This window comes from Meleagris gallopavo, chromosome 13 (assembly GCF_905368555.1).
Source record: "Meleagris gallopavo chromosome 13, MGAL_WU_HG_1.1, whole genome shotgun sequence".
NCBI classification, from domain to species: Eukaryota; Metazoa; Chordata; class Aves; order Galliformes; family Phasianidae; genus Meleagris; species Meleagris gallopavo.
The window spans coordinates 18028691-18045000 of NC_139416.1; the positions used below are offsets into that span (position 1 = coordinate 18028691).

The 16310-nt window shown below is 55.1% G+C and overlaps 1 protein-coding gene across 2 annotated transcripts in view; it reads right to left on the bottom strand.

Annotated features, from left to right (window-relative positions):
- Window positions 1–336: 336 nt before the first annotated feature.
- ANKRD11 (ankyrin repeat domain 11) overlaps window positions 337–16310 on the bottom strand; it is an 82636-nt gene continuing 66662 nt past the window's right edge. For both annotated transcript variants that reach the window (XM_085234954.1, XM_085234953.1), the window contains 9 exons: window positions 13802–13972; window positions 13045–13248; window positions 11830–11972; window positions 11252–11399; window positions 4037–10746; window positions 3148–3246; window positions 2924–3067; window positions 2437–2529; window positions 337–1364 (listed from right to left, as the gene is read on the bottom strand). In XM_085234954.1, coding sequence (XP_085091080.1) covers window positions 1179–1364; window positions 2437–2529; window positions 2924–3067; window positions 3148–3246; window positions 4037–10746; window positions 11252–11399; window positions 11830–11972; window positions 13045–13248; window positions 13802–13972 — 7898 coding nt within the window. In that variant the 3' untranslated portion in view covers window positions 337–1178. The remainder of the gene's footprint in view (window positions 1365–2436; window positions 2530–2923; window positions 3068–3147; window positions 3247–4036; window positions 10747–11251; window positions 11400–11829; window positions 11973–13044; window positions 13249–13801; window positions 13973–16310) is intronic.

The following is a 16310-nucleotide window of genomic DNA, read 5'->3' on the forward strand; positions in this document are numbered from 1 at the left end:
AGGAGAGAAAAGGGAACGTTCCGTATCCGCACTGGGGACGCTGAGCCCCCCCCGCTGAGCCCCGCGATGCCCACAGCTCTGGGATTGGGGGCTGAGCAGTGGGAGCGGGGGCAAAGCAGCAGCAAGGCCACCACGGGGCTTACGACGTGAATAACTAGGAGCAGTGTTATCTCAGAGAGCCCCATCTGCCCCCGCTGCGGCGCTACGGGATGGGCCAGCTGCTCGTCGTGCCGGGGGGGGCACAGCAATGGGGTCAGAGAGAGCTCAGAGGGGCCAGTGGGGTCGGAGGGGCTCTGCCGCTCCCCCGGCAGCGCTGCCGCACCGCAGAGATGAAGGTAATTTTAATTAATTTATTTATTTCTTTACACATAACTGAAAGTGATGTTACAGTACATAAGTTATTTACAACTGTGCAGTAATGTGTTGCAAAATAAATTATCTAGAAGGCAGCAAAAGTACATTGTTAATGTATATAAAAACTGTACAGCATTTATGGGATACAATTTTTCTTTATATGAGTATTGGCTCTGTAGTGTTTTTCAAGTTATGTTCTCAGAAAGAGAAACGAAATGCCCAAGATTAAAGGAAAAAAAATATATATATATATATATAAACCACATGGATTTGACTCCATTAAAAACACAGTTGGCAAAGTCCTTTCTCTGCGTTACCGCCGCCCGTCGCCGGGCTCTGCTGGGCACTGCTGGGCTCCGCCGCCCGCGCCGCAGTGCTGCCCGTGGGCACCGCTGTCCTTTGTCTCCGGTTGGGTCTCCGCGTGTCCTTTCGACTCAGTCTTTTTTGAGACATCCCCGGGATGGAAGAGAAAATCGCCCCCCTGCCCCCCCCGTGGTCTCCTCTCCGTGCGCAGAGCGCTGCCCGTGTGCCAGGCAGCAGCTCCTGCAGCACCGCCCGCCGCTGCCGCCCGCCGCCGGGCACGGAGGGGACGCCGTCAGTCCGGCACTGAGGGCCGCGCTGTGAAGAAAGTGCAATTTTTTGTTTCGTTTCCGATTGGGTTTTTTTGTCTGTTTGTTTCGTCGTATTTCTGCCGATAGCTGCTTCCTCCTCCTCTGACCAAGGGATTCATCAGCAAGCGGGAAGGGTGAATGTGAGCGCGGCCGCCCGACCTCGGAGGGCTCCGTCCGTGCCAGTGTTCAGTGACGTCTCCCGGTGCAGAACTGTCATGCCGGCAACAGCACAAAGTCATCGTTCACGTCGACCATCGGCACGTAGAAGGAGGGCACCTCGTTGACGCAGAGGGATTTGTGCCCCGCGGGGTCCAACTCCTGCACCTTCAGCTGCCACTCCATCCTCTGCACCGCGTTCAGCGCGGCGGCCTCGTGCTGCTGCCGCATCAGCAGGCACGTCTGCAGGAAAAGGAGACGGGGGGTGGTGAGGGCGGGGGGGGACACCGCACCCCCTGGGAAGGACACCCGGGATGTCCGTGCGAAGCCCCCCCCGCGACACCCCCACCCACAGAATGCACCCCCCCAGTGCTCCTGCGCGCTGTTAAGGCGCTGCAGTGTGGCACAGAGCCCCTGCCTGGAGGTGATGCGGAGCTCAGGGTGCCCTCTGTCACCACGAGCCAATGCAGCCGTAGTGGCAATGCTAAGCCACGGCCTGAAGCAGTGATGGAGCACCTGGTGGGAAGGCCCAGGGGAGCTCAGGTGTGTGTAGTGAACCTGAGTGATGCAAGGGCTGGAGCCAGGATCCTTGCCTTCGCAGCCCTCATTTAAGGGCTGGCAGTGGAGGTGAGGGCATCTCTTGCTGTCTACCTGAGGCCTTCCAAAGGTAAGCGGCTCTTTTCTTCCATTTCTGCCTCTGTGGCTGCTGTATTTAGGCTTATTCTCCTTTGCTGCAAAGACTGTACCACCCTGCTATTATCGTCCTATTATAGCATTACAGAGCCTCACAGAATCACAGGGTTGGAAGGGACCGCAAGGATCATGGATCTCCAACCCCCCGCAGCCTGGGAGGTGCAGTAGCTTTGGGAGCCACGAGCACTCACAACTCTGACCCCATGGTGTCAGTAACAGTGCACCCAATGCCCAAGAGCAGGGTGCTGCTCCCTGCACAGAGCTGCCACCTCTCTGTCACCAATGGACCGACGTCCCCCCCCAGGTCTGCCTGCCCAGAGCCCCGCAAAGCACTCCTGACCCTGCCCAATTCCCACTTTGTTGCAGGTTCTGAGCTTGCTGCAGCCAGCCAACAGCAACCCTGGGACTGAGTAGAACAGGGAGGCTTAGGATGACAACGCAGCAGCAGCCAGATGGGCAGCCCCAAGCAGAACGTGTCCCCATCCCCTGGTTCTGGCCCAGCAACCCACACGCCTCGCTGCAGAGCTTCTGGAAGCCACAGGAATGCAGCTCCCAAAGCTGTGCCCGCTCCACGGCACTGAGCGGTGGGATCTGTGCCCAGCACTGCACCCACAGCCCTCACCTTCATCCGGTCATACTTGTCGTCCACGTCTTGCAGCCAGGAAATGAACTGCCGTGCGTTGAAGCGGTCCCTGACCGACTTGTTTTCGTCTCCCTGAGCGAAAAGGAATGACGTGGGAGATGGGTTATTTACTTTCAGCACTCCAAGATCTAACAGGCCGTGCTCAAACCCCTCTTACAGCACTTGCTCACTGCAGTCAGAGCGGGGGGACACGGGAGCACACCCTGACATGCAGACACTGCCCAGTGTGGGTGGGTGCAGGAGCTCCCAGAACCCGGCACAATTCCCTCCCGGCAGCACAGACCCCTGTGAGCAGAGGAAGGGATCCCACGTCTGTGTGCTGGAAGCAGCCCAGCGCTTTCCAAGCCAGTGTTCAGATTACTTTCATGGTTCTCCCCCTGTAACTCAACCCAGACAAACCCATCTGCTTGGGGTCTTGCGCGGTTCCCCAGAGTCAGCCCTGTGCCGGCAGGCAGGCACTACTGACCTGATTTTCTAGAGGCATGTTGTAGACCTCGGAGTCCAGCAGCATGGTGCAGGCACTGAAGGGCACAGCCTGGTTGGCAATAGTCCGTGCTGCCCGGCAGTGCACTCTCAAGATCTCCTGCTCGCAGGAGACAATGAGCTTCTCCTGGGGGAGAGCAAACACAGCAGTGAGCGCGGCAACCTCAGTTTCCCTCAGCAAAGGGAATTCGGGGCTTTATCCCTTACCCGCTCGATGCTGTGCTGGAGCCGCAGCTTCCCCCGGACGGCCTCCTGCTGCTTGAACAGCTCCTTCAGGGGCTCCGCCAGCGACGGCGGCGGGGCGATCTGCGGGGACACAATGGGGAAGTTAGGGAACATTGCTTTGGTCGGGCAGCAGCGCCCAGGGAGCTGCTGGAGTCACCGCCCCGGAGGAGCCAAGAACTGCAGAGATGTGGCACTTGGGCCCTGAACTGCTGCAGGAAGGAGCAGGCAGGTGTGAGCTCAGCTACACCCATGACGGTGCTGGGCGGGCGAACGGTGTGCTGACTCATCAGGCCAGAACTGACCCACGGGTTGTGTCGCATGGGCAGCAGAAATAGCCAGAATACCTGACCCTGTCTGCAGCGGGGAGGGAGGCAGTTGCACTGACCTCCTCCTGCAGGATCCTGGAGTGACTGCCTGCAGCACCAACCAACTGCAGAGCACATTCGTGCAGAGCAGCAGAGGCAGATCTTGTGTGCCGTCAGCAGGTGAAACAGCAGTGCTCAGTGGGCAAAGGCAGCAGCTATCCTGTGCTCTCCTAGGTTCATTACTGCACTGCCTTTAAAAGCCATTTTGCCTTCTGGCCTCAAATCCTGTGCATTCATACCACCCTTCTCTAAAACCCGAACAAATCTCAGGCTCCTAAGCACAGCCTAAGGTCTTCTCTGCAAAAGCACATCTCAGAGGATGCATTTACCACGCAGCCACCTGCTCCTCAAGGCTTCACTCTGTCATTGCGAGAACTGTCTAGAAGTACAGGAAAGGCACCGCTGGGCACCATGGAGGTGCTCTGGGGGACAACGCGGCTGTGCTGGCAGACAGGGCAGAGCCTCAGTGCTGCATTTTACACCGCAGGCAAAGACAGGGGACTCACCACGGGGATGTGGAGCTTGCTCAGAGGTTTGCCATCCAGCAGGTAGGAGCCCGTGTAGGTGACGTACTCGGCGTAGCACTGGGGAGCCTGGGGAGTGATGTAGCAGAGGATTTTCCGCTTCTCCTCAATCTTTTTCCTGATCTGGAGGTACTCGAAGTAGGGGTTGGATCTGTCGCTGTGGTACGGTTCGATGTCGTCCAGTTTGATGGCGTCGACAATAGCTGCCAGGGTCTGCTGGATCATCTCGCGGGTCTGCTGGGTGGACGTGTTGATCTGCTGCTGCAGCTGCTGGTTGGAGCGCTGGAAGCGGCGCTTCCGTGGGTGCTGTGCCTGGGAATCGTCCTCCTCGGTCACGCGGCCCTTGGTGCGGGTGGTGGGCGCGGGGACGGCAGGAAATTCCTTCTCAGCAGCCGCGGCGTTCTGCTTGTTTTGGTTGGCGAGCATCTGCGCCCGGTTCCTGGTAATCCGCTGAGGGATCTCTTCTATTTTGGGGGGTTTGGGAGCTTCTGCTACTGGTTTCTGCGCCGGCTCAACGACTTCTGCCTGAGCCGGAGGGGCCTCGGGCTGTGAGGAAGGGCCCTGGCTCCCGGTGCGCCCCGCGGTGCTCTCGGGGCCAGCGCTGCCCTCAGTGGGGGCTGCAGGAGGACTGGAGCTGCCCTCCACCACTGCAGCAGAGGCGGCCGGCTCGTCGTGTGCACCCTCCACCTCTCTGCCCTCAGCCTGGGCAGGCTCTGACGGGGCAGCTGGGAGCACCTGTGCCTCTGCCTCCTCCCCTCCTTTCTCCTCCGCCCCGCTCGTTGCCTCCGAGGTGGCTTCTGGCACGGCCCCATCAGGTTTCTGCTCCTCAGCTGGTGGCTCGGTGTCTGTGGGTGGGACGGGTGCTGCCGGGGCAGCCGCGGGCTCCTCGGCCTCTCCGCTGGCGGTGGCAGCCGCGCCGGCCTTTGTGCTCCCAGCACTCAGCTCTGGAGCCGCAGCCATGCCCTCCTCGGCCGGCTCTGCCTCGGCCACCTCCGCCTCAGCCACATCCTTGGGCTGCAGCGGGAGCTCAGGCAGTGAGAAGGGGCCGAGGTCCAGCTCGTCCTCAGTGGTGGTGAAGGGGTCTGGCCACGTCACCGCCTCCTCGCCGTTTGCCGGCGTCGTGCCGTTGTTTTCCAAATAGGTGTTTTCTGGCACGCTGACCGCCTCTGCCTCAGGTTCTGCTGGCGCGCAGGGGGCTTCCGCGGGGATCTCGGGTGCCTCCTCGGGAAGGGGCTTGCAGCCGGTGAAAAACGTGTCCAGCCTCGTGGGGGACATGTATGGTGCCTGCTCCTCGGCATTCGCCATTTCTCCTGGTACCGCTTCCTCAGCGTCTTCCTTGACTTCATCCAGCCCCGGCTCTGACACGGACAGAGGGTATGAGATGGGAGAGACGGGGTAGGAAGCGTCTGTGGGGATGAAGGCGACCGGCGTAGGATGGATGGGCTCCAGGGAGCAGAGCGCAGGTTTTGGGGACTCAGCAAACTGCTGGGGTGACTTCATCAGGAGCTCGGAGCCCATGGACCAGCCAACAGAGTGCTCGGCCGCGTTTGCCATCAGGCTGGGAGGGATTGCCGTGTCGGGGTTCCGGGCAGGAGGGGTATCCCAGTCCATGCTGGTTTGTTCCGGCATTGCCGAACCAAAATTATTCTCTTCAATTGGTGGCAAGTAGGTGGGCTCTGGTGGCATGATGGAGGCGGTGGCTTGCTGCTCCTCCGTGGTATCCAGCGGCATGCCCAGGTCAGGGGGAAGAGCACTTTCTACCGAGGGAGCCAGAAGCTCGTCTCTGTGCGAAGGGGAGGACTTTGCTTGTAAACCAGAAAAGACACTTTCAGGTGACTGGGAGACCCCGCTGACCGCCGCCGGCGGGCAGTGCAGGGCTTCCACCTTGGGCGACGAAACCCCATAGTCCGGTGAGTAATACCCAGGAGACAGACACTGGAACTTCTCAGCGGGGACAGAAGGAAGGGGAACCTTCTCCTCCATTAAATGCTGCACCGGAGAGTCGTAATTTGAGGTCGCTGGGACACTCTGCTGTCTGAAAAACTTCTCTCCGACACTGAACTCTTCCTCGGGTGCCCTTCTGATGTCGACAGAGATGGAGCGGTACAGGTTTGAGGAGGGGATGGTACGAGTTGGGGTCTGAGCTGGGTTCTCGGGGAGGGCCCCCGCAACGTTGGCGTACCTGTCAAAGAAGGACGGCGAGCAGGCGTTCATGGACATGGTGGATATGGGCAGCGAGTGCTGCGAGTCCGCACACTCAAACATCAGGTCGGTGTAGTCCTCATTGCTGCACGAGGGCGTGCGCGGGGTCTGCATCACCTCCTCGTAGCTGGGGCAGGACACGACGGACGCCGGGGTGGGGACGCCCGTTGGCCGGTTCTGGTCTGGCCTAGGGGATGCCGGGAGGATCTCCTTCAGCTGCGGGCCCGTGATCCAGTCCTTGGAGTCTGCCCCGGCTGTGGGCTGTGCCTTGTTTTCCGGTGACAGGATGGGTGTCAGCGGGCCCAGCTCTTTGAGCTTCTTGTCCTTGAGCTGAGCGTCCAGCGCCAACGGCTTCTTTGCTGTCAGATCCAGACTCCTCTTGCGGACATCTTCAGAGCTCTTAATTTTGTCCTTCAGTTTGGGGTCTCCGGACCTGTGCCTCATTTTCTCCATTTGTTTCATTCTCTCCTTGTGCCGTTTGTGCCGCTCCTCGATCTCCAGGTCCTTCTGGCTCAGCATCCTCTCGAAGCTGGTCATCATCAGATCTCCGTCCCCCAGCAGCTTCTCCCTCGGCCTGGCATCCTTCTTGCCACTCTCTTTGGAAAGGGTTATTTTTTCATTGCCGTTGCTTATTTTTATTGACTCTGATTTGTCTTTCTCTTGGTTCTCCTTGAGCTTCTCTTTCAGTTTGGTCTCACCAAATTTGAGGTTTTCCTCCTTCGATTTATCCTTGAAGGCGGTAACTTGAGGACTGTCCTTGTCCTTAAGTGCTGACTTTGGTTCATCTTTGTGATGTTTAAAGAAACCATCTGCATGTTTGTCTCTGTGCTTTTCCTTTTCCTCCTTCCATTTTTCCTTGTGTTTATCTCGCTTCTTTTTCTCTTTAGCAGCGCTGATGGCGCTGGAACCGTAAGTCTTTTCTTTTTCCGCCTTCTTTGACAGCTCTCTTTCAGAATCATTTTTATCTTTCTTTTCAGAAAATAAGTAATCAATGCTCTTCTCTGGTTCCTCATCAGGCTCTGCCTTCATGCTGTAGGAAGTGCTGAAAGCCTCCCCATCCACAGAGAAATCCTTTTCATAATGAGTGGAATCCTTTCTGCTGCTGGAGTCCTTGAATTCGTCCGTTTTTTCCTTCTTCTCGGTCTTCTCCTTCTTCGCCTTCTCCTTCTCGTGACTCTTTTTGGAGGAGGATGAGGAATGTCTGTGCCGCTCCTTCTCCTTCAGTTTGTCCTGCAGGCAGGGCAGCGGGAGAGAGTCCTTGAACTTTTCTTCGGAGGCGTCTGCAAGAGAGAGATTCGAGGACTCGAAGAGGCTGCTGAGCCCTGGGTCCTGCCCTCTATCTGTGAAGCTGTCGGAGGAGATCTCGCTGATTTTGTCGTTGGAGTCATCTCTGTAGTCATTGAGAGCCTCCTCCTCCAACTTCTCCAGCAGGCTCTTCTCTGGCTCTCCTCCTTTCGAAGACTTTTTCTCTTTGGAATGCTCCTTATCCAGCTTCTCCTTGTGCTTGTTCTTCACCTTCTCGTCGCTGGCGTGCTTCTTGTCAGCCTTTTCTGGGAGCTTTTGCTTGCTCTTCTTCTCCTGATTGGAATCGATGGACGTCCTGTCTTTCCTGTCCTTGTACTTCTCCGAAGAATCCTTATCTTTCTTCTCTTTGTGTTTTTCAAAGGAGTTCTTCTCCTTCTTCTCTTTTCCCCCTTCCGATGTCCCCTTGTCCTTTTTCTTCTCCTTGGACTCCTTGTCCTTCTGTTTCTCCCCGGAGTGCTGCCGCTCAGAGGAGTACTTGCGGTGTTTGTCGGAGTACAGCTCCTTCTCACCCTCCTCCTTCTCCTGCAGGCTGTCCAGGCGGTGCATCTCGCTCCCCACCGATTCGCCCACTTTGAACCCCGTCAAGCTGTAATCATCCCTCTCATCTTCGCTTTCATCAGTGAAGATGTCTGCAATGCTGTACCAGCTCTTCTCCTTGCCCTTCTTCTCATCCTTTTTCTCACAGAAGTCTTCTCGGTCCGTGGAAAAGCTTTTCTCCTTCTTCTCTTTCGCTTGGTCGAAGGAACTTTTCCTTTCTTTGTCTTTGCTGTGTAGATCTTTGTACTTCTCCTTGCTTTCCTTCTTCTCTTTGAAGCTCTTTTCTAGTTCTTTGTCCTTTGGGATTTTCTCTGGAGCCGCTTTTTCATTTTTCTCCTTGTCGCCTTCTTTGGATTTTTCCTTGTACTTCTCTGGCTTCGCTTTTTCTTTTTTTTCCTTCTCAGAAGCATCTTTCTTCTCCTTGTCCTTTCCGGAGTGGTGCCTCTCCCAGCTCTCCAGGGCTTTACCGCTGAATTCAGCGTCGGACTTCTCCTTGAAGAACGCCTCGCAGCCGAACTCCTTGAAGTCATCCCGGTAGGGCTCCTCCTGCTTCGTCTTGCTCTCTTTTCGGTCTTTAGAGCCATCAGAGGAATCCTTCCTATCTTTGTTGGTTTCACCTGTATCCTTCTCCTTCTTCTCCTTGACACCCTCTGCAGAATCCTTCCTCTTCTTATCCTTTTCAGGCAAATAACTAGGAGCAGCTTTGTGCCGGTCCGTTTGGTCCTTTTTCTTTTCTGAGCCCTTGTCCACGTAGTCCCTTTCTTTCTTCTTTAAGAAAGGGTCCTTTTCGCTACGTTTCTCGCTGTACTCCTTCTTCTCTTTCGTTTTGTTTTCCTTTTTCTTGTCTTTAATTTCCTCTTTCACTGGCTCTATGATTAGTTTTGCCACAGTGTCGTTTTTAATCTCCCTGAAATCTGTTACCGGAGAATCCCAGCTATCCTCGCCTTTGAAGTCGAAGGACGAATCAGAAGACAAGTCTGAAAACCACCTCTCCTGCTGATCATCCGAAAGGCTGAACTTCGTGTCCTCGCTTTCGGGAAACTGGGCTTTGTTATTAAACTCATCAAACCCAGACTCCTCCCTGTACATTTTTTCTTTTTTGCATTTTTCCTTCTCTTCCTTGAAGGATTTTTCTTTCTCAAGCTTAGCAGCTTTCTCCTCTTTCAGTTCGTTCTTCTTTTCGGATTTGGACTGCTTGTCTTTTGACTTCTTCTTTCTCTCCTCCTTGTGTATTCTCGGCTTCTCCTCTTTGGGAGACTTCTCCTTCACAGGTTTCTCTTTCTCCGATTTACTCAATCCTTCTCTGAAGGATTTGCTCATGTCTTTACTGCCATCTTTGACTTTTCTTAATGATTTCTCCTCTTTAGAGGATTTTCCAGTCTCATCTTTAAACAACCAGTCCTTCTCCTCCGCTTTACCTTTGGGGAGCTTGTCTTCCTTCTTACAGTGTTCTCGCTCATGCTTTAACACTTTCAATTTGTTTTCGACTGGATTTTCTGTCTCTACTATCAAGCCTTTCTCAGGCTTTTGTTTAGAGTCCTCAAACTCAAAAGAAAAAGTTTTGATTATTTTAATGTCTTGGCTGATGGGACACTGCCCCTTGTCCTTGTTTTTATGTTTATGTTTCGTTTTATGCTTTTTAACGACCTTCCCCTCCTTGTCCAGCTTTGGAATCGCTCCATCCACGTTGCTATGGAATGAATTCTTTTTCTCAGAAACAGTGCTGTGGGAGGTGTTTTTCTTTTTGTGCTCTGGTTTCTTCCTGACTGGCTTTAGCGACTCCAAGCTCGACTCCTCGGACGAGTAGTCTGACTCGCTCGTCAGTCTCGTCCTCGTGGAGTCCGACAAGGAGCTGACATCTGACCAAGCTGGAGAAGATATGGTTTTCCAATTGTCCGTCCTCCAGTGCTTGGAGTGCTGTTCTGTAAGGTTAGCATTGTGTTTCTGGGATCCTAAGCTCCCATGAGAAGAGGTCGATGAGGCAGACAGAGAGTTAAACAAGGAGGATTCCTTTAGCACTAGCCTGGAGTCCTTTACACAGCTAGAGCTCTGAAGAGAGTCTCTATCATCCTCCTCACTCTCCACGTTTTCGCTCTCTGATTCAGAGGAACAAAATTTGTCATTTTTTTTGCCAAACCGAACCTCTTTGCTTTTCGTCTCCTTCTTCCGCTTCTTTTTTACTTTGCTTTTCTCCTTCGGTGCCTTGGTGCTGGCAGGCTCCCGGATCTTGCTGCTGGGCAATATGGAGTGGGTCGAAAGGCGCAGCTTCTCGCCTGTCCCCACAGCGACGCCGGTCTCCTCCTCGTCCGAGCTGTCGGACAGGATGCGGTGGGCAGCTTTCTTTGGTGTAATTGTGTTATTTTTAGTATAAGTTTTCACTTCCATTTTGGGTATGGAAATGAAACTGTTCGCTTTAGTCTCTTTCCTGTAATCCTTTTTCAGCAAATGTTTGTCGTCGACTGGTGGGACCCGGTCCTGTTCATCATCCTCATCGAATTCATACTCATCCTTTACTGGGGTGATGGTTTTGGGGGGCTCCTGGGCCTTGGGCTTGTGCTTCAAACCCTTCTCAAACTCTGAGTCTGTGTTATTGCCATCAACAGAGCTGGAGGGCGCGAAGGAAGGGGCATCCTCCTCTTCTGAGGTCTCTGCAGAGAGAACAACATGTTAGGGCCTGCGAAGAGGATTACGACTGCAAACAGTGCAGGCCAAGACCCCCCCGTGGGACAGGAACCTCTCCTCCAGTTAGCGCTAATGAAACCTGCAGCACTTCCCACCTGGCCCAGCCATGACAGCAGCACACAGCCTGGAAACGTTCGCGTTGCTCCAACATCCTCCTGTCCAGGCACGGGCTGGAACATCACCCACATTTTAATGTCAGATATCCATTTATCTGCAAATGAATTCCAATCCTCTATCTTAATTACACCAGGCAAGCTATCTCAATGTGGGCTTCCAGGGCAAACAGACACTGCTCCCGGAGCTCAAGGCTGCACTTGTCTGAGCTGGGCTTATGGTTGCAGAAGGACTCCGGACTGCAGCAGCAGCATGTGGGCACTGTGGCAAGTCTAACCTTGCTGTCCTCCTAACAGCTCTGTGCTCACAGACAGCTGTGGGCCACAAACACCACCACATGCACAAAATTGGCCTCACCTGTTGAGCTCTCTTCGCTGGAGGGGTATGTCGTCTTCCCCAGGAGCAGATTCACCATGGTGGGAGAATTGGCTACTTTTAATGGCGTCTCTCCCTTCCTGTTGCTTTGATGAGGGTTCCCTCCATAATGCAACAACAATTTCACCACCTGAAACCAGAAATCGAGACTTTAAATGTTTACAGAGATCTTTTTTCTGTACGCTTTTGATATGGGGTGCATCTTCAAGCAGGAGAGCAGCCTGTTGCCAGGGATAAACCTGTGGCACTAACAGATATTGGTAAGAAAGAAGACAAAACCCAGCAACACAGATCAATTTGGGCAAGGAAGGAAGGAGCAGAATGAGATGCAAGGCCACGCTCTCTCCACCTGCTCCAGAAGGGATGAACTTTCCTCCTACACAAGAAGAGCTCAGCAGAATGGCGCAGGGAGCTCCCACCCGCTATGTAGCTATCAGCAGCAAATGATAACAAAATACCCAGAATCTTGGTGTCTGCACAGCTGGCTGCTTGAAAGGATGGGAGTTAAAAAAAAAAGTCATTGAAAAAAAAAAAATCCATAAAGACCAGCAAAAACCAACCTTGAAGTGCCCGTTGTTCGCTGCATCGTGCAGGGGGGTGTCGTCGTCCAACCCCTTGGTGTTGACTTCGGCACCTGCAGCAAGCAGCTGCTTTGCAACATCGTAGTAACCCCGGTTGCACGCCTCGTGCAATGCTGTCCAGCCTGCAAGCAAACACACGCTCAGAACCAGGCATCACCTTCATGGAGCTGGAGGCAGTAAGGAGGAACACCTGTCTGCCTCTGCTGCCTGTGCCACAAAGCCCGGTGGGACAGCCAGCTCTGTGCCAGGACCCGCAGCCCTGCAGGAGCCCCACAACTGCAGCCCTGCAGGAGCCCCTGCAGCCCCACCTCTCCTCAGCTGCACCCAGATTGCGTGATGGAAACAGTACAGACCCAGCAAAACCAATGGTGCAATTTGGGGTATGGAATTAGGAAACTTCGTGCTCCGAGGCACATCTTAAGTCCTTTTCCTTTCCAGCTTGAGCAATAGGGCTGCCACACAGAGCAGTGCACTGAGCTGCAGATACTCCCCCAGAACATCCTCTGCACAGACCTAACAAACATAATCTGTGCTCTACAAGCAAGCAGCCCTGCACTGCAAAACAGAGCCCGATCTGAGATACACCAAACAGCACATCTCCACAGTAACAGCGGGCCCAGTTCTCAAACAAACCTCTGCAGAGCACAGAACGAAGCATTTTATCATGTTCAAACAAGCTATTTTTAAGCAGGCGCTGTTTTGAAGTCTCCTGGCTCCGGGTGTTTTGCTGATAGCGCCGTGGGAGATCGCTGCAGTACCTTCACTGCTGAGTGAGAGGGGCACCTGTGACCAGAATTAATCACCACACAGCTTCAGTCTCGCACTGATGTTCATCACACGGGCGGAGGAACGTGCACTGCTATTTATAGCCCAAAATCGTGCGAAGAGAACAGAAAGAGAGAAGTGTGGCTCGGGGATGGAGCTGCCTGGTGCCGGCACTGCAGGGGCAGATGGGCACCCCGTGGTCAGCACATGCACCCCAGAATGCTGGCAGCATCGGCCACACAGCTCTGGCGTGACGATTCCACCACATCTTTTCTAACCAAAATCCTTATTCTGTGGTTCTGTAATTAATTTGGGATTGTCTCCCCTCGACCGGCAGCAAACCCGCAACACGAGGGAAGGGCTGTCTCTGGCAGCAGCCATTCTTCAGGTGGAAAATCCAACGCAGCTCCTGCTGCCGGGGCTGCTCACCTGCAAAGTCCTTCACGTTGACGTCGGCACCCTCGATGATGAGCTCCTTGATGCGCCGCGCGTCCCCGCGGATGGCAGCTCGGTGCAGCCGAGTCTCCCCTCGCTCGTTTCTCTTATTTACTTTATCTTTGGTTTTGGAGGCAGAGTTAGGAGTTCCCTTCTGACAAACTGTGGACTGAGAGGGATGCTTTGGTGTTGTGTCAACTGCGGGGAGGAGAGAAGCAGAGTCACCAACCGCCGTTCATGGGAAGACCCAAGCCCTTAGAGGGAGCTGTTGCACCGCTTTTCATCTCTCCACCAGAACGCTCCCCACAAGGCACCGAGTTAACTGATGGGAAGACAGAGGAAAGCCTGTGTGTGCAGCACAGACAGCACCTGCAGGCTGCCACAGCCCATGCAGATAATCACGCTCCTTGCACGCGCAGATCCTCACCCCAAAGCCTCCCTTCCTGAGGAGGTGCCTTTTCTGCCAAGTGCACGTGAGCTCCGGCAGCCCTGGGAGGGCGACGTTTGCTGGGACAGCAGCTGAATGCTCTCAGCACTGCACAGCTCTCTGCTGTTTCCCAGTAACAGCAACCTGAGCTGCTGAACTAGGGTTACGAACCACAGAGTCGGTGGCTAAGGCTGCAACATCTGTGTGTGGGATGCAAGGTATGCACAGACAGCACAATGCCTGCACAGACCCCACAGAGGGTGGGGTATGTATGCAGCAGCTGGCTGTGAGCTTCACCCACACAAACCACGCTCCTGAGCTTACCTGGGCTGTTTGCAGACTCTTCTGCTGTCATCTGCATGAGCAGAGCAACTTGCTGGCGCTCAGAGAGCGGGTAGCCTGCCCGGATTCCTGAAAGGCCCATCCCAAACAGCAAGCCAGGCTTCCTCGTGGCGGGCTCCTTTTTAATCCTCTTCCGCTCTGGACCCTGCTTTTCTGTGACACAAAGCAGAACCAGGGAGTGAGTGCTGCTGTACTGGGAGCCGTGTTCCTTCCCGAGCAGGGTGCCAGCAGTGCTCTGCATCCCTGCAGGTACCTCAGGGATCAAACCCCTGGGGGAGAGCACGTCCCGGTGCTGGGAGTGCTGGCACCTGGCCCACGTCACCCTCCTGCTACCCGCAGCGGGATGGGATGGAACAGGACAGACCCAGCAGCACCAGTGCTACCATGCTAGACATTCCATCCAGCTCCTAGCAGCCTCCATTTTGTGCCACAGTGCTTCAGGGACTGCCTGCAGCCTTCCACTGCCACAGAGCAGCCTGAACTGGAGGCACTAACAGGATCAACACGAGCGCTGCAGAGGTGCAAGGTGACAGCTGGCAGCGCTGCCATCTCACCCCAGCTCACCAAACCACACAGAGCTCGGCCTGCTGGACCACCCCACTGCTGCACCGCAGCAAGAAGCCTCATCACAGCTTTCGGAAGTGCTTTTCTAGTTTTCTCTTTGCAAATATCACTCCCTTCCCCAGGCAAGGAGAGCTGGCAGCCCCTCCCCTGGTGCTGGTGCTCTCGCAGCCACCCATGCCCCACTGCAGGGATGAAGCCAAAGCTTCCAGCTCTCACATGAGGAAACCAAACTTCAATTTCCTTTCATGCAATCAGCCAAGCAGGAGGCAGAACGTGTATCTGCAGAGCAGCAAGGAGACACCTTGCCAAGCGGCCTTGCTGCGTGCCTCCTACCGGGCAACTGTCCTAACCCTGCAAAAAGCACAAGGAGATACGGCGCGTGTGCGTGGAAAACCCAGCGCTGCTCCCACCCACCTCTGAGTGCTGGCACAGCATGCCTGCAGCCTGGCTGACTGATGGCTCCTGCTGTGGACAGAGGGATGGTGACAGAGGTTATCAAATGCAGGTGAGCAGTCCCTGCTCCTGACACGGCATGGGGAGGAGGCCCAAGGCAGGGCGATGCACCACCGCGAGGCCCCGGCCCCATGGGGTTACGCTCACATTTCACCCCCCCCTGCATGGAGGTTGCACACACCCTGCAGACAGCAGCCCGGGACCCCACAAACGTGCTATTTCTCAATGGCAGGTGACAAAATAGTTGGCAATATCCTTTTTTCACTGAGACACATCTCCTTGCAAACGTTCCACCTTACACCTGAGCAGAACACGCACATCTCTGACGGGCTCTGAGCGCCATACCTTCCTCCCCCGGACTATGAATCAATAAGAAGCAACATTTCTTTCCTGTTTTTTCTCTTCCTCACTCCTTCTGGCACACCACTCACATGGTGCCCAGCCCCAGGGGCCCAGCGCCGCTCCTCTGCTCACCGCTGGGGCTGCAAAGTCTGATGTGAGCCCAGAAATCCCAAACCCACCCTGTGCTCTCTGCAGACAAAGGCTCGGCACTGCACCCACCGCCACCTGAGCACTAACGGGGCAGTGCTTTGGGCAGCATTCCTTAATGCACGTGGCTGCTGCAGGCTGTCAGCGCGATCTGCAAAAATTCATTACCGAGTTCAACCCCAAGCCCCTAAACTCCTATTCATTCCGCAGTTGGAGAATTCTCCTCCTCCACAGAACATTTAGCATCAAAAAGCATGTGATCGACACGATAAAAATAACCCGGGCAGCGCGTGCTGTGCAGCACTCACTGGCACCAGGCTGCCTGCAGGACGTGGGCTCCCTGCCCCACAGCTACAACCTCTTCCATGGCAGCCTGGAAAGCTTTGCTCAGAGCACCGCTGTTGCAGGTTCACGAAGGGAAGCTGCACGCAGAGCTTGGCTCCAGGTTCCAAGTGCCCTGTGCATAATGTTTAAGGTCCCTTCCAACCCAACCTCGCTGTGATTCTATGAGCTCAGCACAGGGAGAAGTGAATGGTGGGGGAACCTTTCGGGTTCAGGTGGGTTGGTCAGGGAGCAGCTCCCTGCTCCCACGTGCCCTGTAATGCAGGCAGTGTCTGCCCAGCCGGCTCCGACATGACAGCACAGGCTTACAAGGTGGTACCCTGAGGAAAAATACCATTCCCAAAGCTGCAGCTCATGCTGAGCAGCTCAGCAACCAGCACCGCTCAGGGGTCGGGCGTTCCGGGTTTATTCACCGTGCAGGCACGCAAACAGAAGATCAATAGGAATAAATTAGAATGGCACAGACAGCAATGGAGACTGCATTGCACCCCGAGAGACTGCACAAGCTCTGCTTTCCCAGTCCCCAGCTTGGCATGCGTAAGTGTGACTCATCCCTGCTGCAGCAGTTGGAGGGCGCACGGCGAGGGCAGCCTGGAGCCCAGCACTGAGGGACAGGGCAGGAGGGCAGCGGGTGGGAAAGGAG